Consider the following 27,917-nt stretch of genomic DNA (forward strand, 5'->3'; position numbering starts at 1 on the left):
TGACAGCAGACGTCTCAGAGATGTAGGGTAGATGAGCAAACCGCATCTGCCAGATGTCTTGCAGATGAAAATCTACATGTGCTATCGGGGTAGATGCTGCTGAAGAATAACATTTATGGTTGACATCACTGAATCATTGTGAGTTACAAAGGTGCACAGATGGGGTAGTTTTCTCTTTTGGACGCGTTCTGGCTTTGTTTGAGAGTGACTGGTGGCGGATATGGCCCAATGGCGACCACAGGTGACATGTTGGTGAGTTATCTGTACTTTGTCGAGGTGGTTGGTATACCCCGCCCATTGCCACATGATGGGGACTAAATGATGACATCATTTTGACTACCCACTAAATTCGCTCGAACAGATCTAGTTTCACAAAGTAGTTGAATCCGTAGTTTTTCTGTAAGAGCGAAGTCGTGTTTAAAGTGAATTTATCCGTACTCGATGCATCTTACCTGTTGGTTTAAATATGCTGAGAAACACGTGACAGCAGGTCGCTCATGAGTAACAGTATTAGGAGACGCATTTCTAAAGTTTATTAAACGGAAATTAATGATTAGTCTTTTAACCTTCCATTGCAGTTGAGAATCAGAACTTTGATCTGTTTCTCCAGAGCGTTCGCCCCGTAAGCGCTTCTTTCAGCAAATAGCTGCATCCCTTCACATGATCTGCTCAACGTATGATACTGAGAGTCGCTGACTGTTATTTCAAGACAACGTTTAGAGCTTCACCACACCTGTGGTAAATCTCATTTATTATCTTGTCGTCTCATTATGATTGCAAACGACGGTTGTCTTATACCTTTGCCTTCCTGAACCTGACAAATCCTTCAGCTGACATGCTTTCAGCTACCGTTTCCTAATGGTCCAGTTTAAAGGTGCTGTCGTGTTTAAGACATTATGAACTAATGGACGTTTAGAATGAAACGAACACTGTATATGCCGTTTACAGTCTTCTATTTAATACAAATAAACCCCAAACACGACAATAGCGTGTACATATCAATTAGAAATACATTTTCAATCACGTCTGTTATAAAGCATATCTTGCGGTTCCTTGATCACACTGGAAATCCAAGTTTGTGTCAAGTGCATTGCATCGTGGGACTTACAATCCACGTGATCTCATATAGTAAATTCACAGTATGATGCTATGCACGTTCTTGGCTCACTTTTCAATATGAAAAGAATACATGTATACTACAGCAATAGTGTGGTACGAATGTGTGGACTTCAGCAGGGCAGATCTGATAGCGTAACAATAAATGGAAGGTTTTATCAGACTATAAAACTTGCTGTAATATCAGGACTGACAAGTTCTGCGACATTAGTATTTCCTTGAATCATCAGCCTTACTGAAATATACAAACCTTATATAATTACGATTACATAAGTGTATGTATAAAAACAAGGTATCCAAGTTATGGTACTTCGAAAGCCATTTGGTTCCATAAAGAACCTTTAACATCTGAAGAACCTTTCTGTTACACAAAAGGTTCTTCGTGGCTAAAAGGTTTCTTAAGATTATAAAAAGGTAAGAAAGAGATGTTTCTTAAAGAACCTTTGACTGAAGGGTTCTTTGTGGAACCAAAAATGGTTCTTCAATGGCATCGCTGTGAAGAACCTTTCAAGCGTCAGAAGTGTCCCCTTTTCTGTATGTTGCTCTAGGCATCTTGTTGGTTCTGAAATCATTTATATTTTAATCATTGATTTCACATTTGAAATAAGAGCCATTGTGTGATTCTTGTACGGTACGTGCCAGGCATACAAGGGCAAAATTCTTCACCAAACATTCATCTCTTCTCCAGAAATCACACATTTCTTCTAAATGTAACAGAGTATGTCCAAAAGGACACGTGAAGGTTTTGGACACGTGAAAGTTGACAGGAGGAGCTGTGTGATATGAACTGTGCTCTTGTCACACACGCACGCTCGCTCGCACATCTTCACACACACACTGCCTGGATTCCATACGCGCAGGTACGTGACTTCATATTTTATTTTACAGATGCTAATCTTTGTATGATGTCAAAACTATTTTAGAGAGGTTTACATGACAGAAGTGAATATATGTCAAGCACAATCACATGATAAGTGTTTTAACGGCTATATATTCTTTTTATATTTCTTTTAAAGGTAAGGTAAAAGTGAACACAACATTTTGCTTATTTTTGATATACTGTCATTTTGTTTGATGGAAATTCAATCTGTTTGTTTGTTTTCAGCAAGACAGAAATGCGATTAGGGTTCATGAGTTCTCATTAGGGAATGTACAAGTTCAAGTGCACGTCATAAAAATAAGATAAGCGACGCACGGCAGATATTCTGTGCTTTAGAGAAAAATGCTAATGATACATCACACGACTTTTGGACATTTTCAGCAGGTTTTTCAGTTTTATTTAGTGATTGTATGGTGCTAGATTACTGTAACGGGAGTTACCAGGCAGGGAGCGATGATCCACGTGCAAACAAAGAATTTAATAAATGAAATCTCCGGTAATCTATAACGTCAGAAAGAAAACACAAGGAACATGACAAAACATTAATTGACTGACAAAGGCACAAAGGGCCAATGAAGAAAAGTACAAAGAACTACAACATAAAACAACACAAGAGAGGGGAAAACATAACAGATCATGACAATAACAGAGGATTTTTTTACTTTTATTCTCTGTAATCTAAAGTGTTTAAACAGCATTTGAAATCTGATCAGTTTCATTCATTGACACATAAAACCTTACATAATGAATATTACATAACTACTGTATATATCATATCTTCATGCTGGTTGCTCCTGTGCACTGATGTGTAATATAATATACATACATTGTTTTTATTCACCACACATCTGTTATTAATAGAAATACAGACAGAGAATGATAGACTGAACTTGATTTCAACGAATCCTTTATTACATAATCACTCAAATCCGTGTCTCGCAGGATGGCTTTTTACAAGGTGCTGTCCTTTGTGAAGAGTCTGTCCAGACGGAAACCACTGGAGCCCGATGGTGAAGAGTCCAACTTCAAGCGTTGCTTGACCACCCTCGACCTTGTCGCCCTCGGGGTGGGAAGTACACTCGGTGCAGGGGTCTATGTCCTTTCCGGAGAGGTTGCCCGAACGGTAGCAGGTCCCAGCATCATCATCTCATTCTTTATCGCCGCGGTGGCGTCTGTGTTCGCCGGCTTGTGCTATGCAGAGTTCGGCGCCCGGGTGCCCAAGACGGGCTCGGCGTATCTGTACAGTTATGTTACGGTGGGAGAGGTGTGGGCCTTTATCACCGGCTGGAACTTACTGCTGTCCTACATCATAGGCAAGAGCTTACATGATATTTTCCACATCGACGCTATATCCCATTGTGTACTATAGTATATTTTATTTGAGATGGTTCAGGGTTTTCCTTCCCTTTATGTCAAACCAATATGATCACACAAATACATCACCATACCTGAATACTGTCACTTAGACGTATTTAAACTATAAGTGGTCGTCGTAAATATCAATTCCACAACATTAAGCGTGAGTCATTGAGGTATTATGCCCATTAGTGTGCTTTATCACAAGTGTTTTGAGGGTCAGTATCAGATTGTACACCTGAATTGCTTCATCTGAATGTTTTTACGACAGGCACATCTAGTGTGGCCAGAGCGTGGAGCGGCACTTTTGATGATCTGATAGGAAACAAGATTGCCAATTTTTTCCTCGAAAAAACACCAATGAATTTACCAGGCCTCGCCCCCTATCCGGACTTCTTCGCCGCTGGCCTTATCATGCTGTTAGCAGGCAAGTATACTTAAAAGGATAGTTCCCTCAAAAATGACAACTCTGCCGTGAATCCCTCATCCTCATGTTGTTTCAAAGCTGTATAGATTTCTTTGTACACAAAGAAATATGTTTGGATGAATGTTAGCGACTAACATTTCTGGGGCACCATTGAGCGTAATAGTAGAAAAAAATATTGTATGTACTGTCATTTTTGTTATGTTAAACGGAAAAGAAGAAGAAGAATCTTTTCTTTGACTACCATTTTCTTACCACACCAGAAATCTCAGTTGCTAAAAATATCTTTGTACAAATGCATACAGGTTTGGAACAAATTGGAGTAATTCATGACAGGGGGGGAGTATTCCTTTAAAGTGGCTGATCTATGTATGTTTCTTGTATATTGCAGATGTAAATAAATAAGTTAATAACTGTAATTTTGTCCATCCCAGGTGTTCTTGCATTTGGGGTGAAGGAGTCGGCCATTGTCAATAAACTCTTTACAGTTGTAAATATAGCCGTGCTTATTTTCGTCATCATTGCTGGATTTATCAAAGGTGACATCGGAAATTGGCAGATAACAGAGGAGGAAATCTGGAACTACACGATAACTGCGTATGTTGTATTAAATTAATAGTGTGACACAATATTTTACAACTTTATTATTAATAATTTTGTATTCTTTTCATAATAATAAATAAACAGATTTATTTAGTTAAAAAAGACATAACAATGTTAAAGTGTGTTAAAATGTAGATAAGCCGAAGGAAGGCAAAGGATTTTGGCAGCCGTTGCACTCTTGAACCATTAAATCTGCTTTTCTTTTTAGAAATCTTTCAAGTTCCAATGAAACTTTATCCAGTTTCGGGTCGGGCGGATTCTTTCCCTTTGGTTTCGATGGAACGTTCGCCGGAGCAGCTACCTGTTTTTATGCCTTCGTGGGGTTTGACTGCATTGCGACCACAGGTGACTCATCCAGAATTCAATAACTCGATCAATTGCTTTTCATTTCAAATTTCTCATTTTGTGACATTTATCAAATATATATATTTTATTGTTAAAGGGTTGGCATCAGCCGGACTTATTCTCTTCTCTATAGTCTGTAGTAGTATTTCTATCCAGTAAGGTACAGGTATACATCTCAAAATGATTCTGGTCTTTCTCTCGGTGTCGCAGGTGAGGAGGTGAAAAACCCGCAGAAGTCTATCCCAATTGGAATCGTGGCTTCTCTTCTAATCTGTTTCTTGGCTTATTTCGGGGTGTCTGCATCTCTGACGCTCTTGATGCCCTACTACAAACTGAGTCTTCAGAGTCCCCTACCTGTGGCCTTCACCTATGTGGGCTGGGATCCGGCGAAGTACGCTGTTGCTGTCGGATCTCTGTGTGCTCTCTCAACCAGGTGAAATGACTCATAATGACTTGTAAAGCACAGCGCGATCGTGTAATAGCAGATAAGAAGATAACGGATCGTAAAGTCAATTGTAGTATGAATAATGTTGGACACTATGCTTGACTGTCATTAGTTGTTAAGGCTTGATATCTGATGATCTGTGAGAATCCAGGATGCACGGACACGGAAGTTAATTATTCACCTGTCATGGTTGAAACACGTTTTACTTGTGGGGCTGAAAAACTTGCTCATTTTTTAGAGCAAGCAACTAAACTCCTCTGCTCCACAGAAAAAGCAAAATAAAGTTATAGTGGTTTTGTGCCTTTGAAATGGTATTTAACAATGATCAAATCTTTAATGTTTAAATGAATGTCTATTTTAATGTTGTTTACTATTGAACAGTCTGCTAGGTTCCATGTTTCCGATGCCCCGTGTGTTGTTTGCCATGGCCAGAGACGGGCTGCTTTTCAAACCTCTGAGTAAAATGAGCGCCCGACAGAGCCCGGTCGTCGCCACACTCGCTTCTGGAGTGATAGCAGGTAACACAGCTCCATAATACGCCATAATGTGAACTAACCCGTGTGGCACACCTCAGAAACCCATTTTGTTTGAAGCGGTCAAGCTGATCTCATTCATATTCGTAGCAGTTTGTAATGTTTGCTAGAAGCACACTTTATAAACTTCATGTACAAATACCTTTATGTGAATAAGATCCTTCTGATCCGTGTCTTTAACCTTTGAGATCAAACAAATCGTTTCTTCCTCTTGTTATTAGCACATGTAAATGCGATGATTTTGCCTGATATGACTCTTTGTGATTTTCAGCAATCATGGCGTTGGTGTTTGACCTGAAGGCTCTAGTAGACATGATGTCTATTGGAACTCTCTTTGCCTACACGCTTGTAGCCATTTGCATCCTAATTCTAAGGTATGGTGAAACAATGGGTAAGATGTTTACAATGGGTAATGTTTACTGGGACATCCCCACGAAAAAACCATTCACACAAAACATATGCCATTACTTAAAAATGATATATAGAAATAAACATATTTTTTATTAAAACATTTATAATGCAATCATTTTGCATTTCCAGCATTACAGACTAATAGTGTATTTGTATTTACTTTTATGTATTAACTACTTGTAGCGCTTTGGGTGCAAGAAATGTGCGTTATTAATAAAATGCATTATTATTATTATATTTTTATTATTTATCGAAAAATTAACATTCTGTCATTAGTTACTTACCCCCAAGTTATTCCAAACCTGCATGAACTTTTTATTCAAAACAAAACAAATGTTTCAACAATTTTGGGTCACCATTGACTATCGTAGATTTTTTTCCTACAGTGGAAGTCAATAGTGCCCCAAATCTGTTTGGTTACAAACATTCTTCCAAATATATATATTTTAAACAAAGAAATATTCACATTCTTGAAACAGCTTGAGGGTTAGTAAAGGATGACAGAATTTTCATTTTTGGGTGAACTATCCCATTAATCGTATAAAGCTATTTTAATGCATTGAGGAAAAACAATGGGCTAAGTGTAAGATTTCGGAGTAAAAATGTAGATTACCAGAATACGGCAAATCACAAAAATCCTTTACTGATGAGAAATTAGAAGTTTTTTGTTAGTTTTGTTATTTTAAAAAATTGGTATTAAATTAATACATATTACTATGACATGCTTTATTTGTACAATTATAACAAAGTTGTCCAGTCGGATTAAGTGTTTCTTTTTTTGTCTGTGCAGATACCAGCCAGACCCAAATGAAATCATCGAAAAGCAAGAACTTAAGAATCAGAAATGGAATCCGTTTCGTCCTCCCAAATCCCCTTCTCCTGCAAGCTCCAAAGCCGTGTCTCTGCTGACCATACTGTGCAGTGAGTTTGAGTTTTTATTAGACGCTTTGTTTTGTGTTTTGAAACGTAGCTTATAGCTTTTTGAAATGATGATGAAATAGCTGCATGTTCAAAGTCTTTTGTCTTTTGTGTTGTCCAGTTGTGTTTGCCATCATCTTGAGCGTGACCATATCTCAAGGTATAGCAGCTAATCTGATAGATGAATGGTGGATGATTCTGATCGCCACTGTGGTTTCTCTGGGTCTTGTCGTGACGGCCATCGTCATTTGGCGGCAGCCACAGAGTGGAACTAAAGCCGCGTTCATGGTAAGTTTTTGCTGACTGCACAAAAATGAACATAATTGGTTTGAGCAGTTGCCACTGAAATTGTATATTATTGATATAATGCATACAAATATAGCTAGGCTACTCAGAAGCCATTAACAGCAAAGGATTTATACACTGTGAACTTCTTACATTTTCTTTAAGGTCCCTTTGCTGCCAATACTTCCAATCTTTAGTACATTCATCAATATCTATTTAATGGTCCAGCTGGGAGGTGAAACATGGATACGTTACGCAGTGTGGATGGCAATTGGTAAGACAACATGGCCATTATTTATTTTATAGTTAGTTGGGCATTTTTTTTTTTTTGAAATACAAATCACCTTATTAAAAGGCACCGCATTAAAGAAACATCAATGACCCACAATAATGAATACAGACAGATCTTAATTTTCCTGATGAACACACAGGCTTGGCCATCTACTTCTGTTATGGAGTGCACTTTAGCGTACAGAAGAAACGGTCTTCTCAACAGCCTGTCCGTGTTGACACCATTGATGGCAAACTGAAGAAGGAACAGTCAAATGGATTCACTACAACCAATCTACAAACCAAGCTGTGAAGACAACATGAATATCTCGGCACTTGAAACAGGGCTTTAGTATTATCTGATTTTGATTGAGAACGTCTGTGAATGTGTACAAACCAAATGATGAATGAGATGTACACTCTCTCAAAGATACTCTGAATCTTTAAATATTATAAATATGCTTTATTTTATGTGTAATATATAGTAAGCTAAAATAATGCGTTTGTATTTTCAAGTAAATATCGCAATCTTTATATATTATACCAAGATGTAAAAAGTAAGGGATAGTTCACCCAAAAATCTCTGTCATCATATTATTACCCTCAGATTGTTCCAAACCTGTTTACATGTATTGCTTCTGCTGAACACAAAGGAAGATATTTGGAAGAATGTCAGTAGCCGAGCAGATCTCACCCCACATTATTTTCCCAACTATGGCAGTAAATGGGGTACGAGATCTGCCAAATCTCATTCTTCCAAATATCTTCCGCTGCGCTTAGCAGAACAAAGACATTTATACAGATTTGAAACAATCTGAGGGTGAGTCAATGATGACAGCATTTTCATTTTTGGGGGAACTATCACTTTAATATTAATATCGCTCAAATCTAATATTTTGGCTAGCGACGACAATATCACTTTTCTTGTCCAGTAAAACAGTACATGCATTGTATGTTTTTCTTATATTTTTGTTCAACAAAGCATATTTTAAGTTATACTGTAAACAAATGTGTATTGCATGTAAGTGCTTTAACTTATGGATTTAAAACTGCTTTAAAATAACCAAGTGATGCAGTGATGTTCAAGTGACATCCTTCTGTTGACGGACTTAACCTCTTTGATAAATAAAAAGAGAAAAATGTAACACTTTGATGATGTGATATACTTTGTTATGATAAAAAAAGGTTAAATAAAAGTTGAATTTGACACATTTATGATCAATTTCACGGGAAGAATGGCTGCGACTGACTCTCTTGCAGCGGCTTGTCCTCCAGTGCGGCAGGTGGCGCTGTTCGCACGTCTTGACCTCAGCGCGATACACCACAGAAGAAACCTCGAGCTCCCGTCAGTGTTTACAGACCATAAAAAACATTAATTGAACGACGTTTGGGTAATTATTTAAGCCGTTTGTCTTATTATGCTATTTGAGACTTATTTTGCAATGTTCCTCCTTAATTTATGCGTTATATGTGTAAACGTCAGCGGTGTGAAAGTAAAAGAAGCCAGAAAGTGAAAGAAGAGTAACGTTCATTTAGCATAATTCATATGCGTGTTTACGAGGCGTGTATGACGACACATCATAGTTCGGGTTAGCTGTGGGGTTAACTGGTGACTGTAATGGTTTTATAAATTTAAGACATTTGCGCGTCATGGCGCAAATGTGTTTATTGATTTGACTGTATTATGTCCACAGGTTTGATTTTATTGAACATTTTAGCATTCCTATAGAGGCATTTGCTTATAAGTTAACACTTAACACAAAAAATCAGCTTGCAGTTGTTTCGGTCATTTTTAAATATTATGAATGGTGATGATAAATAAGCACTAACTAACTTATTTCTGCGATAATGTTGAATTTTTCATAAATAATGATGAATTGTATTTAAAATAGTTTTGCTAATGTCAACTACAGATAACACCAAGACTTTAAAACATGTGTTGATCACAGTCACACTAACGGATACGTTTACATATATCAACGAAGTTATAAGTATTATTTCAAACTCATTTTAATACAGTCTTGCTTTGCAAGTGTTATTGATTCCTTTATAACATGCAGGTCTGTCTGGATCTCTCATTGGGCATTTGATAAAGAGTTATGCCATCGCACAACATATGAAAAACAAATGATATTGTTCACTGTGCGAATGATCCAATCCCTTGTCTGTTGTCTGTCTTTACTGTGTTAAAACTCAGATGGTCGCTTGACTTCCTCGGATACCTGCGATCGCAATGGAGTCAGTCGGTGGCGAGGATGCAGGCGAAACGGAAACAATCAATGTGCAAAGCCTGTACGCCACCCTCGGCTTGTCCCCGGAAGACGTGGACGCCCTCGCTCAGATTCCGGAAAGCGAGATCAGCGTGGAGACTCTCCCTTATCTAATTATGCAGCTCAAGGCGAAGCGGGCCAATAAGATTTCGGCCGCTACAGACATTGACTACAGAAACAAACCCAGAATTTCACAGGAAAAGCCGGACACACTCGAGAGCCGCACCGGTGACAGGCGGAGAAGCCCCCCGTCTTCTGGCTCAAGACGCTCTGGCAGCTATGACCATGAGCCCTATGGAAAAGGAGAGGGGCATCGCTCCACGGGTGAAAGAAGGGACTTGAGAAACAGGATGTCATCCCACGAAAGACAAAGTGGGGATGATGTGGCCGTGGAGGCGGAAGTGGCCGACGTTCCCACAGAGTTTCCACACAAATGTTCCCTCTGCAAGTGTGTGGTGAATTCCATAAAGGTAGTGAGCTGAAAATAACAGTAACAACTTTTAAATAACATCAACATTGTTATGCATCTGAATTGCAATTCGCCAGCTGCAAGTTTTAGTTCTGATAAAGTTTTTGGAGTCTCTTGTTTTTAAATCTGGTGTCAATAGCCTTAAATCAATGGTCATCTTTAGAAAAACCTCACAAAATAACAGAATCTGATGAAGTAATGTTTAATATTAATGTCACAGAACTATCCAAATAGGCAGTTCTTTATAGGAACAGTATTCACCCAAAAATCAAAATTCTTTAAATATTTTTCTGTTAATAAAATACCCACAACATACAAATTAAACGCAAAGAGGTTAATGCTAAAGGCCCATTTAATGCGTTTGAATATTTCATGTAGGCGTGTTCTGTTTGTAGCAGTCAATCAAGTCAATATAGGCCGGCATGTGAACTTATCTGTCATCAGTTACTTGTTTTTCTCGACTTTATAGACGTGGAAAGAACATCTTCTAGGTGTCCGTCACAAAAAACGTGAATCATCGCAGCAAAGTTCTCGCTCTTCTCAGCCTCCTAAAAGACCCTACAGCTCACACCCCATCCCAGGTACACAACATTATGCATTTTTAAGGAAATCAGCATCAAATTAACATTTTTGACACACTTTTAAGTCTGGAAAATGATAAAACGGTTCATAATTGATGAGAGGTTAAGGAAATCTAATTTTGTCCGTGTGATAAAGGTGATCTGTCGCAGTCCACCACATTAGACCATGTACACCCTCCAAAGGTAATTCAGCCTGTTTAAATTGTCAATTTTTTGTACAGTGAAATTCAAATGTCTTGTGCTTTTGTGTTTTCCTCAGCCCAAAACCAGAGTTGTAGTCGCCAAGTTTCCAATGGGCGCTGTGTCCGTGGAGGAGCTTTTGGTCCTTGGAAGGCCGTTTGGCACAATCGTCAAACACTTGGTGTTCCCTGCAAAGGTACTAAAACATTAAAAAGAGAATAATGAAATTACAAAAGTCATTGTTTCATACGCTTCAAATCCATAACGCTCATAATGCTAAATAATGATGTTGCTTTTAAGTGAATGCTAATATTACGCACTGGTTTGTAGGGTTTTTTGGAGTTTAGATCCCACAAGGAGGCGCAGAATATGATCAGTCACTACCAGATGAAACCTGCTTTCGTCAAAGAGAACCGAGTCACTCTGTATTTATCACCGACAGTGGAGGGCGTCCACGTGAGTAGAACCCATCACGTCCTATAGAGTTGAGCGTTTTTTAGCATCACTGAGGGGCATTCCTGGACCTTTCTGTTTGGCAGTCACCACCAAAGTTTGACGAGCCTTTGCCAAAGCGAGCTAAACGACCGAACCCGCCTACTGTGGTTTGCTTCTCACATTTGCCTCCCGGAGACGTCGAGGCCGAGGTCCTAAACCTCGTAGGGATGTTCGGCAGGGTGCGGCAGTCTAAATTCGAGGACTGTAAGGTGAAGCAATCGGTCTGTCTGTTTTTCTTGTCATCTTGATTTTTCAAAGTGTTTCAAGGTTTTTGTGCGTGTTCAGGCTTTGATCGAGATGGTAAGCTGGCGGGATGCAGAGATCATGGTGAAGTATTACTACATCAACCCGCTGAGGATGCAAGGCAAAAGCGTCAAAGTCAGCATGACCCACATCACAAGTCTGCGGTATGAGACTCATTTTACCATCTCGCATCCAGAAAGGGAGAAAAAACTTCTCAAATCATTTTTATTACACAAGGGCTGCGTGTATCGTGACTTGCACATTCAATGTATATGCTTTTTGCAGGGAGAACAGCCCAGATCGTCCGTCCAGGAAATCTGATTCCGGCACCAGCAGCAAATCGAGAGATGAGTCCTCTAGCAGCAAGGAGAAAGGTGACAGCTCCAGCCAGGACGTCACAGAAAAAGACGAAGAGGAGAGGATGCTGGAGGACGAAGAGGGCATTCAGATGGAGGATGAACCTGGACTGCTTGATGACACAGCGGATGATGTCATGAAGCAAACGGAAGACAAGAAGATAAAGACTGAGGGGGAGGAGACTGCTGTTGACGAAGAGAGAGAGGAGAATAGAACAAGAGGTCTAGAGGAACATCCAGATGAACAGGTCCGTCTAACACCTTAAAGACACTAGATGAAGTCAGCCTAGTTGCAGATAATGAATATTAATGATTCATATTGATGTGACTGAACGCAGTATGAATGCCTTTTGTATTTTCAGGATGGTTTCGACGATACAGAATTCCCAGAAAACATTGAGGATTTCGTGACATTAGATGAGCTGGACAGCACAGCAGGCGAAACGGCTTTAGGTACATCAAACTGTCCCAAATATCTGTCGAATAATAAGAGATCGTTCCAGATTTTCATGTCATCAGCATTTCTAGATGTATTATGGTCATTGTCTGTTGAATTTCAACAAAATTAACCCTCACGAGTAACATAAAGTCATCCAACAGCAATGTGAAAGACACATGAAACGATATGACCACTAACATTCACAGTTGTCCCACAATGCATTCAGTGCTGTCAGTAAGACTTCTTTCCTTATTTTTGTTCTAGATTCATCAGGGCCAAAGGTCAGTGTCACAGTTCTCATTTGATGACCTAGTTGTTGCATGTCTTTGCATTAGAACAACAGTAAAAGCCAAGTTACGCCTACCAGCCGATGTTCTTTATGGGAACTTAATGCCAAATGCTTTAATGCGTGTGTGTGTCTCATAGAAAGGTAGAGTGGTGGTGGTGTGGCCCGTCAGAAAGACCCCCGACCTGTTGAAGGAACTCTGGAGACTCTGTGCACCCTTTGGCAGTATAGTCAAGCATACTACATCTGTGTGCAAACAGGAGGTCTGTGTACACTTTTTTTATATCTTTAATCCAAACGTGAGTTGTTTTTTTAATCATTCTACCATCGTTTTACCAATACCTGTGTGTTCCCGTAGGCCATGATCGAACTGGAAACAGATCAGAAAGCTGAAGAAATGGTGCGGTACTACAAAGAGCACAAAGCCACCCTGTTTGGGATACCTGTGTCCATTTCCATGTCTTTTACCATGAAGACAATTGAGGTGCTACACCACAACACAACAGAGATTTGAACAGGGATCACCTTTCAATGACATTTTTCAACTGTTTGTGGTGTGATTGTTACATGAAATCTGTTAGATAACATCTGTCTGGTAGCACCTGTCTTTCTTTAAAAGTGAACATAGTTATTTAGAATGAAAAAAGTGAAATTATGACCTACGTTAGCCAGAACCCTTGTTGTAAATGCATTAAGCAATCCTGGTGATAAAAGTAAAATAGTTGTAATGGTTTCAAACCCTGTATAATTTTCAGAGCCCTAGCGGGAGATCCATTTTCATCAGTGGTCTTCCTACTTTTGCACCCGCGCAGCAGAGATACACGCACATGAACATCTTTCATCTTGTCAAGTCCTTTGGAAAGCTGACCGGTTACTTTCTTAACAAGAAAGTGGGAACTGTACGTATACACAGACACACACACACGTATTAACATTCGGAGCAGCACCTGACGTTCATGCTAATCATTTATTCTGCGGCCTCTTTTTCCCATCAGTGTTACATACAGTTCGAAACTACAAAATCGGCTGAGAAGATTGTTTCGTATTACATGCGCAGGCCTTGCAAATTTTGGGGTTCGTTGCTTAAGGTCGACATTTGCAGGAAAGGAGACTCACTGATTCGCTGGTGAGTGATTCATTCGTTTATTTTTGTGCAGCCTTGAAATGAAACGTTGTCATGAAAGGGATACTCCACCCAAAAATTTTAGTTGTGTCATAATTTACCTGTGTCATCATTTCGTCAAGTTGTTCCAAACCTGAATACATTTCTTTTTTCTGATGAAGAGAAAGAAAGGTCTTTCTCTCTCTCTCTCTCTCTCTCTCTCTCTCTCTCTCTCTCTCTCTATCAGCCTTTTTTCTTTCAACCCTACTGTAGTGGCGTTTTCAGTTTGGGCCCTGTTCTTGTTGTTGTAGGAGAACACTCGAGCTATATACACTCGTTTATAAGAAGAAACAAAAACCCCTCAACCCTGTTAAGTCAGAAAGAGAGCAGGCAAACAAGAACGCCACATATAAGGTAAACATCACATTTCCACCAGTCACTGCATCACCTGTAACTTAAATCGTTGGGGTCTACGATAACAAAACAATAGAGAAACTAGATTGAATTCTTGTATTTTGTGTTTATAGAGCAACAACAGCTCTGCAGCAGATTGTGAAGGTGTGTGTGGGGATCCCGTGCGTGACGACAAAGCTTCGGAAGACACAGATGAGCAAGACAAAAGCCCACTGGGTCCATATGACCCCGAACACGCTGCGGGTAAGAGAAACTTCACACTGTGACCTGATTGTTTCTTTTAACATTGATGGACAGGCCGTTTTCACTTTCATTGCGAATGACCAGATTTATTTCATTAATGGTTTAAAATCAATGGGATAGATTTGTGTCAAAAAACATCCCCAACAAATACTCCTCTGCTTTTTTTCAGGTGTGAACTACGTCATCTCAGTTACAGGCTTCTTCTGCAAGCTGTGTAATATTTTCTACAGCGATGAGACAAAAGCAAAATCAGAGCACTGCAAAAGCCTCGAACATTACAACAACCTCAAGGTAGAAGTTTTGCTTCAGTAATGACAATACCTGTGCCTTGTTCAGAAGACTTATACACATCTATATTATTATCTTCAACAGTTACCGTAAATCAGCGAAATTTCTTACATCTTGTTTTAATTTCCAGGTCAACCGTGGTGAAGCGGCGGAGCAGACTGATGGACAACCAGACCAGACCCCCGAGTAAACATAAGCAAGACGACGTTCTTGGAATCTTTTTTTTTCTTCTTCGTTTCAATCTTATTAGTTTACATATTCTTACCGTTGAAATGTTTGTTTTTGACACATCATGACACATAACAATGTGATGTTTGGATGTGACTGGATGAAACTGTGTATCTGAATGACAGTGTTACAGTAAGCTCTTGAAATAAACTCGAGTTTGTACAACAAGAAAAAAACACAAATACTACAGTTTGTGTGATGGTCAGGTATGTTTACTGTCACCTGTGCATCACAGTGTGCACATTTGCTTTTATCACATTAATAGGAACATGTGACCATCAGGAGTGATGCAAGATGTCATTGTGTGTGAACGTGTGTGTGTTACATCATATCACTGATTATTATTTTAAAACGGACATAAAATGAGAACGTACCCATTTGCTTTCAACACATTCTTGGCTTTGTAAATATCCCATACTTTTTTTCAAAACACCTTTGACCTTGTATTCTTTAATCAAGGTGTAAACAATGTCTGTATCTTTAAATGGATAAACCTGATTATATTCACTGTAATACACTTTCTAGGATTGTTGATGCCTTTCTGTTAAGATTTGCTCATTCGTTTTTATGCAACCGGTGTCAAAATAAAAGAATACATTTACGTTACATTTCTCAAAACAAATTCACTGTGATGATTACATATTACGTTACAAATCATGAAAACTTATTTTTCTAATAAATTATTGAGGTACATTTAAAATCAAACCACCACAGCAATAACAATATGAAATGAACAATACTGAAACTGTTAAACGACCTCTCAAAGTCATAAAAAGTGGAAAGGGTGTGTGATTGTCAAAAACATGTGACCTCACGATACATAATGATGTTATACTCTATTATACAATCATAAAGCATCAGAAGCACATTTACATGACTTACATACATGTAAGTAAATCCAATGAAATGTTTTGAAAATAGATACATTTCATAAATACCACAGTTGATTCTGCACATTGAATATATTGCAATTCAACACTGTATGATGACATAACTAGACCCTAAAGCATCAGTTTGCTTCTGTGACGTCTGAGAAAATAAGCATGTGAACATTGTTTTTTTTTTGGTGAAAACAGCACTAATCTATCAGTTCTGCAAGTTATCAGAACCCGTGAGACTGCAAGAAAGGCTTTTTCGGGCATTTTTGTAGATGTATTCTAGATTAATTTGTATCATTCCCAAGATCTCTTTTTTAAAGAAGCTAAATAATTTAAGATGTTTGGCCGGTTTCTAAATTCAGTGTGGTTATGCTCACAACACAAATTTGCCAAAATGTTGAGTTAGAAAGAACAAAAAAACTTTCAAAATTAAGAAAGAAGTTCAATTCATAGAAAGAACAATTGGCATCTCTTACATTGTTTTACTTCTCAGATAAATGTATCTTGAACATTGAGATATTTGTACTGGAAAACAAGATTAACATCCTTAGCAAGAAAATCATTTTTGCAGTCACAAGTGTTAGTGTTAGTGTAATACAGCATCACATCAACCATAAATAGAGATCTGAATATAACCATGACGCCCCAAAAGAAGACTTTTGTATTTTGAACGTTTCTATTTCGCGGCATGCAAGACTAAACATCTGACCGTCCACAAAAGCCTGTCTGTCAGCTTCACAAAGGGCTACACATTCAACGTTACTCATGTTTGCATTTTATTTTAACAGCGTATCTGGTGGATTGTGGGTAAAGCACTAACACTAATGTGTGTGAACTCAGATCTGGTGTAAGCAGCCTCAGTCCACTGTATCTGTATACCGTGTATACTGTACAAACATACACGACTCTGACCGTTTCACTCCATCAGAGCTTTTCAATCATACCAGACTGGAGTGTTTAGGGATTGCTGTCAGACTCATTTCCGTTGTGTCGGGGAGAGTCGTAGCGCATTATCTGTCGCGGGGTGCCGTAACCCACCATGCCGGACTGAGACGCTCCCCGATTGCTTCCCATCTGGAAACCGATCAAACTCCTGCCCTGACGCAGCTGCTCCTCGGAAAACTCCCTCTTCTTTCCTTTAGTTTTCCTTAGACGCAATAACAGAGATTTAAACACAGAAATCACAATACATCAACGCAAAAAAGAGACAATTTCAAAATGTCTAGGTATGTTTAGGTAAAATTATCATGTTTGTTTCATTCTGTGAACTACTATCAATATTTCTACCAAATTTAAAATAAAAATGTGGTTTCTATTTGCATTTATTTGCAGTAAATGAAAACTGGAGAAACAGGTGAAAATAACAGAATAGATGCTCTGTATTGTTTCAGACCTCAAATACTGCAAAGAAAAAAACTAGTTTAGATTCACTTTTAAGCAACACAACAGTCATATTTCTACATGTATTTAGGTAAAGTTCAACAATCATTTTTTCATGTGATTTTTATGACAGTTTTTAGGTGTCTTGTCATGCTGTCAGTCTGCTGTTGGATGACTTAATGTTTCATTTTGTTGAATTCCATCCAACTCTAGACTGTAATGATCACAATACATCTAGAAATGCTAAATGAAATGTACATTTGGAATGGTCTCTTCATTTTTTTTTCGTGGCTGTATATGATTGATCGTACACACACAAATGGATGTATGCGAGTAAACAAAGGGATAACTTCAATTTTCTGGTAAACTACTTTTCCTTTAAGAGTCATTCACCAATGATGACTAAATTAAAACGGTTTCTACATAAGACAACATCAAAGTGAATGCCAGTATAACAATACAGAGAAACAACCCGGTTGGGACCAAAATGCACTTCATGATAATCACTTCCGATTCTGTGATGCGAAATGCATCAAATGTAGCATTCGGGCGGTCAAGAACATTCTCAAAGTAACAGCCTCTTCTGCACATCTCACCTATGAAACCAGTCTTTGTTTCCACGGAAATGACCGTCGTCCTTCGTGAGAGCTTCACTTCCCAGTGCCATCAGGGTCCTCTGGACCGCCGCCATGTCCTTCCCTTTAACACCCAACCAAACACTTTAAACCTGATTCCAGAATAAACACCAAAGCATCTTTTACACTCTTCACTGAGCCAATGAATATACTAAATTGAGTTTCCAGTGATATTTTTCAATGGAAAGAAAATTTTCTCATTATTCTCATTGTCTGAATATACACTACGTGCATAGTATCATTATTATGATATGTATCTGTATTATATGCCATAACACAAATGAAACTTCAGGAATTACGTTGAAATATATCAAAGTAGTGTATATACGTATATTTAGTAACTTTGTATTAGCACCTATTGTACTATTGCTCTTTTATGACATATCGCTTAATGCTCCCAGAACTCTTTGTAAGTCGCTTTGGATAAACGCATCTGCTAAATGACGAAATGTAAATGTAAGTGAGATGCTTTAAAAACAGCATTAAAGCAGTTCTCATTGGCTGATTTTTCAAGTCAAGAATTTTTTATTAAACAAACGTTAGCTGTCTAATGAATTAAATTAACATGTTGACATTTTGTTTTACCTTCCCAAAGATCAACCGTCTGAAATATGTCTCCTCTGTTGACTCCGTATTCCTCGGCGGCCTGCAGGAACTGCGAAATCTTCTCCATTTGTTTAAAGGCCATTTTAGTTTCTGTTATTTTCTTAATGGGCTCCGTACCACTCGGGTACAGACTGTTAATAAGACGGCACAGAATCTGTGACGGAGACAGAAGACAGACACATCACTCAAACTGAATCCACGACGCACACTCACAACAAGCATCACAGGCCTGGAGCACGATTCAGTCACATTCTCAATAATGCCACCTGCCAATGACTTTATATATCACAAAACAAATTCATAAAGGAATGGAATGAAATATGGGTGCATAAATGATAACATCATTTTTTTATTTAGGTTAAGGTTGCTTAAGTTTAAAACTGAAGCAAAAGCAGTTTTTAATGAATTGTTTTACAAAGCTACTCTAATGCTCCCTCGAAACAAATGAAGGGCTTGTGAACAACACTCGCTAATTTCATTTAACGCATCCATTCTTCTGCACTCATATAATCGGCACATACTGTTCCACTCATGAGCCATTTCTGGACGTTCTGTTTGCCAGGTTCCGGTCTCTCCAGGTCTTCTCCGCACTGCAACAGGATCCAGTCCACCAGGCGAGCCTCCAGCTCAGCGTCATACTTCTGGTCGATCTTCTCCTGGACCTCACGGCTGAGCCCGTAGCTCGGTCCTCTGTTAGCCATGGCAGAGCTTAGACATCAACGCCTATACCCAACAGGGCTGAAAATCTGAACTCCTGCAGAACACAAACAGCACAATATTATATTTGAATCTTATTGACAATTGAATTGAAAAATTGCTCTCTTTAAAATTCTGTATTGGAAAAAATACGTTTCCAGTCCATAATACATCTGTTCTGCATTGCATTGTATAACCTTACAAAGAGAGAGAGAGAGAGAGAGAAACAATGCGCGTTTCATCTTTTCGTCTCTTGGTTGGCATGCAACGCGCATCGAAACATGAAAGTGCGATGCCATCATGTAACTGTTATTTGCATTTCATCACGAATGCACGATCCAAGTCATGCAATCGGCTCTCCTCTCCCTTTATAAAATATGACACGTATTATACTGACACCGAGACAAGTTGCGTTTACTCACCAGTGATGGAGGCTGTCTGTTGTTTTTATCTCGTGTAATGTCCGTCTGTTTGCACCATGGATGAGCATCAGTGTGGGTCAGTGTGTGGGACGCAGCGCAGCATCCGTCAGCTAAACCGAAGCCTCGCGCACTTACACTGATGGAGACGAGAGGGGGAGGAGTCTCACTTATCAAACTGTATCTTGGTTTTACTTCACTGAGCATTTGTAATAAATGCATTAGGCAAATTTGACTCACTACATTACACTACACTACACTACACAATACACATTTGTAGCTCGCAAAGCAAATGTGAATCAATTTAATTTGCCAAAGAACGGCTACCATACGCAATTTGATAAAACTATGGTTTATTTTCCTAAATGCAGTGATGTAGAGTCGGAAGGGCTGGGAACTATAATAGAAAAACGCTTCATTGAACCCATTGATGCGTGAAAACGGCGCCGCCATATTGGTCAGGGCAAGACTTCCCATAGTAGTGAACAGGACGCAAACGCTTACGGTTGGCACGCGTTTTACAATGGTTTATGACGAAAAATAGCTTTCTGACCATAAAAAGAGAATTCATGTTGTTGTGTTAGATTGTAATAGATTGTAAAACATTCAAAGCGGATGAGACGTAAACATTTATGCAGAAAAACCAAAGCTCCAGCAATGTATTGTGCATTCAAGTTATTGCTACAAAACAATATGTCCACAACAGTTTGTTGTTGTTGAATGTAACTATATAAATATTTTGTTATAGCATAGCCACTAAGTATACACACTCTAAAATATTATGCTAAATGATAGCCTACTGCTGCCACAAATTGAAGATCAGAGTTAAAGGTCTAGTGTATAAAACGGCGAGGTTGCGAATTGCACCTTCATCTTCAATAAACATTAAATGTTATACAAAGCTACTTTTAAAATGCTTTATGTAAATAAAGCACTTTAAACTGGACTTCTAGCAGACATCTCTGAAAGACCTCTTTGAGAAAAGAAAACATTGGCTGTTGCTTTGCGCTCAGCCCTGACATCAGCAAAGCTGCCTCAGCATTCTCTATTGTCTTCAATCCATCAATCAGTCCACATCAATCACTGTTGGCCTTGTGTGTGCATCCAGCTGTGCGCTCACATTCCTCAACATGTCCATGTACGGCCTGCTGGTCTCACTGGAAAACACAATAAAGACTTGAATTTCAATGCACTGTGTTGTATTTGCTGTAAAGGGTTTATGGTGATGTATAGCTGTGAATGACAAATACTCAGTCATCATATAAGGGTCAAACATCAGGTGTCCCATGTCCATGTAATACTGAACTTCTGCTCAGAGCAGTCCAATAGTCATTTTCCTGTCAAAGTCAGACCTTATTTAGTTATCTTGAAGCCATTTGAAACTCTTCAAAATATCATTATACCATGTTTATACAGCACTGATAAGGTACAATATATACAGCACTGAGTATACAATACAGTATATTTACATAGACCAAGATGTCTTTTCTTTTGAAGACTGGGTCACTGGCCGAACTTGTACGAGAACGCCCAAGAATGATTAAAAATGTACATGAACAGTGAAGGTTAAGTACTTTTATAAATTGTTTACATGCTCTTGTCTGGTGTGACCCCATATGTATGGGGGAATGGTTGGGGCCCAGTATCTCAGTATCGCTTCAAATGAAAACATCTCTTGGCTTGCCTGCCCATGACAAACGGAGCACAGCAATCGCACCTGTAAAACACAGATCCATCGTTAACCGTATTTTCCACCGTCAAGAAAAAACACAGATTGAGCTCATGTGAACATGTGTGACAACATACCCCACACACATACTATTTTTAAGAGTAATGTTGACATAAACTATAAATAAATAAATCTTTCACAAAGAATTCCTATTTTTAGAGGATGTTCAGCACATTTTTATGAATGTTTGACATTTTTAATATGTGCCAACTTGCCCCGACCTCACGGTCACAGAAATATAACCCTTAACAGACTAAAATGTGTGCCATGATGTGATGGAGTCTCGGTTTATCTTGATTATGTTATTATTTACTACATCTGAAGGAGTTGTCCTTGTTTTTTTGCTCACTTGGGGATTGTAAATATTATTGAGACATATTACACAAAGATTGTTTAACTCGCCATCTATCAGGGCCATTAGAATGACCATAAACCTCATTCTCTACAGTGTCATCATGTTCTGTAAATAAAAAAAATACACATTTAATCCCAAGAATAATATTTACTATGAAAACATATGATACTGATAACGATGGTTTTGCATAAATGTAATCCTAGATTCTTTTATTTTTATATTTCACAATTACGTACGTCCTACCGTTTTCTTTCTAATGTAATTTTAAATCAAGAAAAAGGTGTTCAGGATATATATTATGTGTATATTTATATATTATATATAAATGGCTAAACTTTAAATGATAGGGGAAAACATCATGCAGGAGATGAAGTGTGAAAAGGATCAAATAAAATGGTTTATTGAATCATCGGAGTAGTGTTTTAATGCTCAGTCTGACTTTGACTAAAAACAGATTCGAGTAAATAAAGAAATATAAAACAAAATAAGGATCAGAAGTTAATAAATCAAATTCGACATAGATGTCTCTACACCGAGTCGGTGTGCAGAATGTGAAGCTGTGGAGTGAGACGACTCTTTCACAACATCACTGTTACTTCATCAACACAAAACTGAATTAGAAAACTTTTCTCGATAAATCTGTATAAATATAAAGTATATAGTTTAAAAATGCATGACTGCATTACAGTATGTACTGTATATGTATATAGAATACGTAAATAGGTGATTACCCAGAATGTACTGCTTCTGGCAGACTAAAACATATTTGACCAAACATATTAAGTCTCAATAAGTCTCAACAACAGTGAGGTTTAGCTTAACAAAACTGTTTTAGGTCAAAGACATGTTGAACTTCACAAATACAGCCACTCAAACACACGCTCATATAAATAAAACACTCAGACATACGCTGACCATCACAGAGCTTTAATAACAGAAGCATACATTTAAACATATTTGACAACAGGACATATATAATTTTAATAATGTTCAAAGGGATAGTTCACCCAAAAAATCTGATTTTTCCACACCTGTATAAATTTCTTTTTTCTGCTAAACAAAGAAGATATTTGGAAGAATGTCAGTAACCGAGCACATCTCGTCCCCCCTTTACTGCCATAGTAGGTAATATAAATACTATGGGAGTAAATGGGGATTGAGATTATTCTCTGAGAGTGAGTCAATTCATTTTCATATTTGGGAGAACTATCCCTTTAATACGAAAAAAGAAGTTCCATGGAAGATCTATGATGACATGAAACGACATAAATATGAAAAAGCTTTTATACCGTTTACAGATAAAAGAACGGAAAATGTCATAATACTTTCAGTAAACAACCTGAAAAAACATGCACCAAGCAAATGAAGAAAAACTTTGACACTGAAGGAAATCAAGGCTTTTTAAATCTGTGGATACTACTGTAAAGGAAAGTATGACATGTAACACACAGAAAAAACAGCTGGTAGTTAAAAAGGCAGAAATAGTGTAAAGTAAATATATGTGTGTGTGTGTCTATATATATATATCTTAATTGAAAAAAAAAAACATTTTCTTTTTCCCATCATCTGTTCACAAAATACAGAAAGCTTGCATATGATTAAACCGTAATCCCTGGGTCGACTCTATATGCATGTACTTTCTTTTCCAGTTCACCGAAAAACAGTGATGCTCTGAAATAATGAAGTGTATACATATAATATCTTATTCTAGACTTCGTCCAAGAAAGCAACTCATTACAGAGTCAAGTCAACCTCAAGATGAACGCCACACCTTTCAGACAAAAAATACATATTACATGAGAACCAAGTGTATTTCAGGAGTGAAATCTGACGACATTACGGTGATCATACCCTTCACAATTGAAACACTGTGCCCGACTACTCGTACAAATTTGCAAACATAATAAGGCTTTAACAGGTTTTAGCGTTCCCAATATGATCCCATAAGAGTTGAACAAGAAACAATATAAACAACAAGGAATAATGTGAGGTTCATGATACGATACATGTCTACAACAGTTTGGCATTTTGATTTGGGTTGAAAAAGCCTGCACAAACCTGTCCTTATTGGACTTGATTGTATTTCCTTTTGTTAAACAGATGCAATCTGTGTCACGGAAATAAAAATGGAAAATAAGGATAACGTACAACATTTCAGAAGTGAACCGCTCAGAAAGATTCTGTAGCTTCAAGGAACAATTCACTCTAGAAGAAAAACATCACTGTTTACTAATCATGTCCTAAAGTGTTTGTTTGGTGGAACACAAAAGCAAAACCATCTGAAAAATGTTCATTCTGGTATTCTGGTCACTGTACGCTTTCACACCAGAAGGAAAATTCTTCAAACATTTCTGCATTTGTGATACACAAGCCAGAAAGTCAAGGGCCTTTGAAACAACCCAACTGGTCCATCTCAGCACTCTCTTACCCCAGAGTGGTCAGTTTATCGATAAGATCATCTATAGTGTACACTATCAGTTTAATGTCATCTTTCTCTGACATGCGGTGGAGCCCGTGTTTGCGAATTATAACGTCTATGTCGTTGGAAAGCACCCGCTCGGCGACCTGCATGGAGACGTGCCAGGGGACGTCGGAGTCCTTGTATCCGTGGATGAGACGTACGGGACAGGACATAGGGATGGGACTGTGGAGAACGCAGTGATTCTCCGCCTCCTTCAGAAAGTCCACGCTCAGAGTATAGAAACCTTCTTCATTGTGCTTGGTAGGGAACTTCCACGAGCCCTGTTCTTCAACCTCCTTCTTCGTCTATTGCATAAGAGGAGGAAGATATTTGATGGCTAATCTCAATTATCATCTTACTGATATACCACATGTTATCATTTCTTTTTACACGACTATAATCGTATATAACCGTAAGTGTGAGCCGACGCCTCTAAAATGACATTTACAAAAGCAGATGTCAGAAAGATCTCTGTAATAAACCGAGCAAAGCGAACAGCAGCAAAACACCCTGGTTATTTACAGCAGACAAGCGGACTCATCACACCTCTATTGGCAGCGCGTGGAAGGCTGTGACGAAGTGATCGGCAGCTGTCGAGATGCCCACTAATGCAGCGATCCTCTCCGGCCGTGAAAGAGAAGCCAACAGCATCAGCCAGCCACCCATACTGGAACCTACCAGAATCTGACCATAATGCAAAAATAAATGAGTCATGCATCTCCGATGGCAAGAGTGAAAATCAGTCTAGACAACCGCAGCTGTACAGGTGTTCATGCACTAACCTGTGGTCCCTCCACTAGTTCGTCCAGGACATACAGGACGTCTTTCTTCCAAGCACCGATGTTAAAGTTTTTCATTTCCCCTTCGGAGGATCCACAGCCAGAATAGTCAAACCTGAAGACGGTTTATTTAACACAAGACAGATGTCAAGGTGGATGAACATAATGAACTCCATGCCCAAGCATATGGCTGCATATTTGTTTCTCATTGCATTTGTGCTTAAATACCTAGACGCATAAGCACATATGCAGTGTATTTACCTGAGATACGAATGCCCTAATGACTTGCAGAACTCTTCTAAAGCTTCTGCTTTCATGCCGCCCATGTTTGAGGCAAAACCAGGCAGGAACACCACTCCTGGACTCTTCCCTGTCAACTTTCTGTAGGCCAGCTTTGGCATGTCAGGCCGCGCCGCGTACTGTATCGTCGTCTTGTGTCGAACACCTAAACAAAGCAAAGACAATTTATGACGTGATGAATTTCTTTTTAAAGACCAATCACAAGTTCAGTGGTGGATATCTGCACCAAATGCAATGCAGCCAAAATTATTTTACGTTTCCATTCTTCATATTTTTCTGCAATTATCTTGAATTGGATTGCTTTTGTCTGTGTTCAATTTTCTTTTTTTGGCCATTGCATCTTTACAAAGATAGGACAGTGGAGATTATGGGACGAGAGAGAGGGAATCGGGAGCCGACCTAGGACTCGAACTCGGGTGGCTCGAAGTGCTGCCAGTCGGTGTTATTTTATAATAACGTTAGATGAGTTTCACTACTTGCGTTCATGCTTTTTTTTATTGTTTTCAACTTAAAAAAATGGAACAGAACCCGCTTATACTTATAGATATTTTTTAAGCGTATATGTATAAGCAAAAAGGGACTATTTATTATATACATAGTGTAAACCAACCTCTTATTAGCTAAAGGCCACCTATATATACTATATATATTTGGATATATAAGGAGCAGCAAAGAAGAAACCGATGTTTTTAGGAACACGACCACTGGATTTGAATGTGTGTTTTCCTCTAATAAGTCTTAAGTTAAAGTGCTAAACTCTGGAGCCCGTGGGATACGTCTCAACAGGTTTAAAGAGGAATTTCCCAATAGATAAAATAAGTGGCATTTCCACAATCCGATTGTTGAGCTTACAAAGGCCTTAATTCTTTAACACCGATGGTGTAAACAGCCACAGTTATCATTGCTGACATATTAACATTAAATTATTTTCTTTGCATATCTTGAAATACAAAACAAATATACGGGAAACACGTAAGTCCACATAATAGCAGACTTTTGTTTGTTTATGAAGACAAATCGTCACACAATTTAACTTGTTAGTTGTAGTTGATGGCGTTTAGATAGGAGGTCAGACACAAATGATTTCTCCGCATCCGTCATCTTCGCCGCACGTGGTTTTCTGATCTCCGGCGCTAAAGTCACCAAATCAAAAATGCCGATTTGCAATAATATTGCTACGATTCGAGTATTCACGGTGAAATTAAGCAAATAAACAAACAAACAAACTGAAACTAGTAGACACAAGGACGTCGCGTTACGCCGGTACGTACTAGTTCTCTCTAGCTTTGTTGGCCACACCTCCACATTTACGCCCCCTCGTATAACGCTGTCTTTAAACGATTCGCTTACCTGCAGCACAGTGATGGGAGATTGCACATTTTCGGACATGTATTTGAAGAAGTTTGCAATAGTTTCTGAGCATTTTGATGCCGTGCTGCACCGCGATCCACGGAGAACAGAGGTTTACAGATCGCTCTGCTCGCAAAGTGCTGCAGGAAACCGAGCGCAGGGCGCCATCACCGCCACCTGCTGGCGTGGAGCACAAACGGCACGCAACCAGTGTTTATCGTTTTGGCACATTTCTTCAATCATCCTTAACATTAGCAAACCAGTAAGTACAAACAGCACATTAAAAACGAGTATTTCTGTAACAAAAGCTTGTTTGCAATCCTAAATCCATCTCTCCAAAGTAATGTCATTAGCATCAGAATGGCGAGCCCTTGTGTCATGGCATAAATACCAACAGTACACGAGTGTTTCCGTTTGTGGAGTATTGCAAAGAGACCGGACATGATTTACGTCTGTCAATGCATGTCATTACAATTTCGTTGCAATAGATAAATAAAACTATTTTACAAAGAGAAATATAAACAAGTCAATCCCTTTAGGCAGAACTGTACATGTGTGGAATAACATTAGAGCAATTTTATTCAATTTAAGACACAATTATGACAAAACAGTCTACGGAATGGTCACTTAATCAAATTTATAACTAAATAAATTGTGCCTAATTTGCACTTTGTTTAAAAGAACGAGAACTTGTACATCTCGGATGTCATTTTTGTTTTGTCCATCAGATGGCGCTGCAGCTCCACTACACAAGCAAGTCTTTCTGTCTGTGGTGTGAGCTGGGACATCTTACGTTTATCACAGGGCTATGGGGGTACAGTTACTGTTACTGCAATAAAACAGTCATACGTGGGAAATTGGCCACTCAATAATAAAAAGATCAAATGACAAAAAAGATAGGGATCACGCTGAAGTAAAAAACAATAGAAAACATCAACATTAAATGGATTTCATTTTTACAAATGGAATTGTATATTGGTTTTAATGAGAAATATAAAACCGGTATTGTGTTGGGTTCTATCGGTGGGATGTTATCTGGCGGATGGGAACATACATTCTACACTTGGCTTGTTTTATCCTCATTTTACCCAACAATGAGATGTAACAACCGTGCAGTTTGAAAGGGAATTTACGGGATAATGCCCAAAA

The 27,917-nt window shown here is 38.6% G+C and overlaps 4 protein-coding genes across 6 annotated transcripts; 2 read left to right on the plus strand and 2 right to left on the minus strand.

Moving 5' to 3' along the window:
* Window positions 1-600: 600 nt before the first annotated feature.
* On the plus strand, window positions 601-8,731 carry LOC306912016 (cationic amino acid transporter 2). The gene is made up of 13 exons (XM_079487788.1): window positions 601-738; window positions 1,805-1,976; window positions 2,939-3,309; window positions 3,624-3,779; window positions 4,211-4,373; window positions 4,588-4,724; window positions 4,935-5,157; window positions 5,551-5,687; window positions 5,974-6,076; window positions 6,904-7,034; window positions 7,153-7,319; window positions 7,482-7,590; window positions 7,748-8,731. The coding sequence occupies exons 3-13, from the start codon at window positions 2,940-2,942 to the stop codon at window positions 7,897-7,899; spliced, it is 1,848 nt and encodes a 615-aa protein (XP_079343914.1). The 5' UTR covers window positions 601-738; window positions 1,805-1,976; window position 2,939; the 3' UTR covers window positions 7,900-8,731.
* A 96-nt stretch (window positions 8,732-8,827) lies between these two features.
* Window positions 8,828-15,794, plus strand: LOC306912010 (uncharacterized protein). Its single transcript, XM_079487772.1, has 19 exons — window positions 8,828-8,977; window positions 9,784-10,326; window positions 10,795-10,906; window positions 11,043-11,089; window positions 11,166-11,282; window positions 11,417-11,542; window positions 11,626-11,790; window positions 11,867-11,988; window positions 12,110-12,428; window positions 12,543-12,633; window positions 12,884-12,900; window positions 13,046-13,168; window positions 13,264-13,389; window positions 13,661-13,804; window positions 13,901-14,031; window positions 14,319-14,421; window positions 14,535-14,664; window positions 14,834-14,955; window positions 15,083-15,794. Exons 2-19 carry the CDS (start codon window positions 9,820-9,822, stop codon window positions 15,140-15,142), a joined length of 2,562 nt encoding a protein of 853 aa, XP_079343898.1. The 5' UTR covers window positions 8,828-8,977; window positions 9,784-9,819; the 3' UTR covers window positions 15,143-15,794.
* On the minus strand, window positions 15,376-19,935 carry tagln3a (transgelin 3a). Its single transcript, XM_079487820.1, has 5 exons — window positions 19,798-19,935; window positions 19,201-19,433; window positions 18,659-18,833; window positions 18,035-18,137; window positions 15,376-17,205 (listed from the first exon to the last, which is right to left on the minus strand). Exons 2-5 carry the CDS (start codon window positions 19,378-19,380, stop codon window positions 17,016-17,018), a joined length of 648 nt encoding a protein of 215 aa, XP_079343946.1. The 5' UTR covers window positions 19,381-19,433; window positions 19,798-19,935; the 3' UTR covers window positions 15,376-17,015.
* Window positions 19,936-22,789: 2,854 nt separating this feature from the next.
* abhd10a (abhydrolase domain containing 10, depalmitoylase a) lies at window positions 22,790-27,189 on the minus strand. 3 transcript variants are annotated; one of them, XM_079451354.1, is made up of 5 exons: window positions 26,769-27,189; window positions 25,380-25,563; window positions 25,122-25,233; window positions 24,886-25,023; window positions 22,790-24,644 (listed from the first exon to the last, which is right to left on the minus strand). In XM_079451354.1, exons 1-5 carry the CDS (start codon window positions 26,839-26,841, stop codon window positions 24,303-24,305), a joined length of 849 nt encoding a protein of 282 aa, XP_079307480.1. In that variant the 5' UTR covers window positions 26,842-27,189; the 3' UTR covers window positions 22,790-24,302. The 3 variants fall into 3 exon arrangements, with proteins under 3 accessions (XP_079307480.1, XP_079307482.1, XP_079307481.1); XM_079451356.1 differs by lacking the exon at window positions 26,769-27,189 and adding an exon at window positions 26,445-26,700; XM_079451355.1 differs by lacking the exon at window positions 26,769-27,189 and adding an exon at window positions 26,453-26,694.
* Window positions 27,190-27,917: the final 728 nt, after the last annotated feature.

This window comes from Barbatula barbatula (genome assembly GCF_947034865.1).
Source record: "Barbatula barbatula genome assembly, chromosome: 2".
Classification (NCBI taxonomy): domain Eukaryota; kingdom Metazoa; phylum Chordata; class Actinopteri; order Cypriniformes; family Nemacheilidae; genus Barbatula; species Barbatula barbatula.